At 44.6% G+C, this 2,500-nt stretch overlaps 1 protein-coding gene across 1 annotated transcript in view; it reads right to left on the bottom strand.

Annotated features, from left to right (window-relative positions):
• Positions 1-1,121: 1,121 nt before the first annotated feature.
• The window catches only part of selenbp1 (selenium binding protein 1), a gene marked incomplete at its 3' end in the record, with an annotated part of 5,545 nt that continues 4,166 nt past the window's right edge, over positions 1,122-2,500 (bottom strand). Inside the window, 2 exon segments of the mRNA XM_062422053.1 lie at positions 1,122-1,307; positions 2,094-2,206. Of these exon segments, the coding sequence (XP_062278037.1) occupies positions 1,122-1,307; positions 2,094-2,206 (299 nt within the window).

A 2,500-nucleotide genomic window follows, 5' to 3' on the forward strand; every position in this document is an offset into this window, starting at 1 on the left:
CTCCCTCCCTTCCTTCCTCCCTCCTTTCCTTCCTTCCTGTCCTTCCTCCCTCCCTCCCTCCCTCCCTCCCTCCCTCCCTCCCCTCCCTCCTTCTTCCTTCCTTCCTTCCTTCCTTCCTTCCTTGACTCGAGGACAACAGGAGGGTTAACATCTCTTCTATATCTGACTGGGAACCAGTGTAAAGACTCACTGCTCTGATGTCATGATCCAATAATCTGTTTATTTTGTTTAAAAGGGAAAATACTTAATTCATCCTAATCTGAACCAACGCTTAAGGTGGAACTATTATGGTTTTCCTTATTTTCAGTCATGTAATGCCTCAATGTCAAAAGGAACCAACATGCCAGATAACGAGTACAACCTGTGAGAACAAACACCAGAGCAGAGTGGGCTGATGGGGGGGGGGGGGGGGGGGGGGGGGGGGGGTGGCTTAAAGAGACAGGAGCTGGACGGAGGGAGTGCATAAAGGGCCAGTAGAAGATCAATAAGGAGGGTTTTTAACTGTGAATGATGCAAAGCTGCTACAGAACAGCAGCATGTATGTGAGCTGCTGTCTGCATGTAACTAACTATCAGTGACATCACTGGTCAGGAGCCTGAGATCTTAAACTGCTTCACAGTTTCCCAGCAGAGCATGAACTCAGACTGGGAGTTTCTGACTCTGGAACAGCTGCTTCACTCAGAACCAGCAGCCAGACGTCGGTTTAATGATTACACAGTGACTCAGCAAACTGTGACATGTTTTTTGTGCAGATTCTTTATCAGACACACTGAAGCCAACACAGGAAGAGTTTTCATTTCCCAACAAGTCAAATGTCTGTTAAATGTTGTATTTTTAAAGGAACAGCTGTGAAATGTGTTTGTCATGCAGTTTGAACTCTTTGAACCTTCCTCCTCCTACTCTTCCTCCTCCACATTCTTTCAGTTTTCTCTTTTTCCTGTTTCTGCTCTCTCACAGAATCATTTCTTCACATTTAAAGCAAACATTTTTATACATGAGGGGAAACATGAGCCTCTGTGTGCAGTCTGTATTCAACATGTTAACAGACTAAAGACAATCAGACTCTTTATAACCTAACGTGTTCCCTGTCGTGTGATTGGTTGTTGGCGAGCTCTCTGCACCTTATGCATTCGCGGCGCTCTGGCGTTCGTCCCGACGTCGATCACGTAGATTCTGGAGGAGATGAGCGATGGAAGAATCAGGCGGTTTCGTTTCTTGGTGGCGTCGCCGAAACAGCTGCTGCAGGCGTTCCAGCCGGAGTGATGCAGCTCGTCACGAAGGTTCGGCATCGGCAGTCTGTGGATGACCTGCGGTGGAGAGGTTAAAGGTCACGTCAGGTCCAAGTAGAGGATTTATTCATATAAACAAATCTGGAAAAAAACATTCAGATGGTTTAAGATTGAGAATTAAGAAAGTAGGAAGATCCTGCAGGTAGAAACAGGAGAAAGGAGGAAGAAGAAGAAACCCGATCCAGCAGGAGGAAAGAACTGATTCAGTGTTGATCGATGAAGAAATGAACGGTTAAACACGACAGGAAGCAGCAGACGACTCGTACCCAGGCGGGGAGCTCCGGTCCTCTGAAATGAGGCCAACCAGGAAGTAACTTAAAACTGCATTCTATCAAAAGGCCACCAGGGGGCGACCGTTTTGGTGTCAAAAGGACTTCCGTCTCTATACAAGTCAATGGAGAATTCACCAACTTCTCACTTGATTTCTAACCTCAGTAAACGTTTTCAAAATGTGTTTATGGTCTCAATCGCTAGTTTAAAGCCTTCTTCAATGCAGTATGATGTTCATTTGGGACATTTTGGCCTCCCTGATTTTATATGTGACGATAAAGCAGGGTATGCATTAGGGCGTGGCTACGTGGTGATTGACAGGTTGATTGGTTCACAGGTTCAGGAGGGCGCCTCATGCTCCTCCTGATGCCCATATAAGTAGAATCCCTGTTTTTATTTTTCCCAGCATGCACCTGAAATGTTCAAGATGGCGCTGCTCAGATCCGATACTATTGGCCTCCGAGCAGCAGTCCACAAACCAATGGGTGACGTCACGGATGTTACGTCCTTTATATATACAGTCTATGCTCGTACCTGGCAGTAAGTCGGGGATTTGGGGTCGACGTCTACGGTGGCCAGGTAGTCTGGTTTCAGGGTGGCGGTGTTGCGATAGATGCAGGGCAGGTAGACGATCTCCTCCCGAGGACCTGAAGAAGAAAAGACAGAGTAATAATAATATCGTAAGCAGCGTTGGTTGTTAGAGTAATCTGATTACTTTTTAACGTGTTGGAGCTAGTTACTTTATAATGGAGCTAGTTACTTTATAATGTAACTAGTTACTTTATAATGTAACTAGTTACTTTATAATGGATCTAGTTACTTTATAATATAACTAGTTACTTTTTAATGGAGCTAGTTACTTTATAATATAACTAGTTACTTTATAATGGATCTAGTTACTTTATAATGTAACTAGTTACTTTTTAATGGAGCTAGTTACT

Source organism: Scomber scombrus, chromosome 7, assembly GCF_963691925.1.
Source record: "Scomber scombrus chromosome 7, fScoSco1.1, whole genome shotgun sequence".
Classification (NCBI taxonomy): domain Eukaryota; kingdom Metazoa; phylum Chordata; class Actinopteri; order Scombriformes; family Scombridae; genus Scomber; species Scomber scombrus.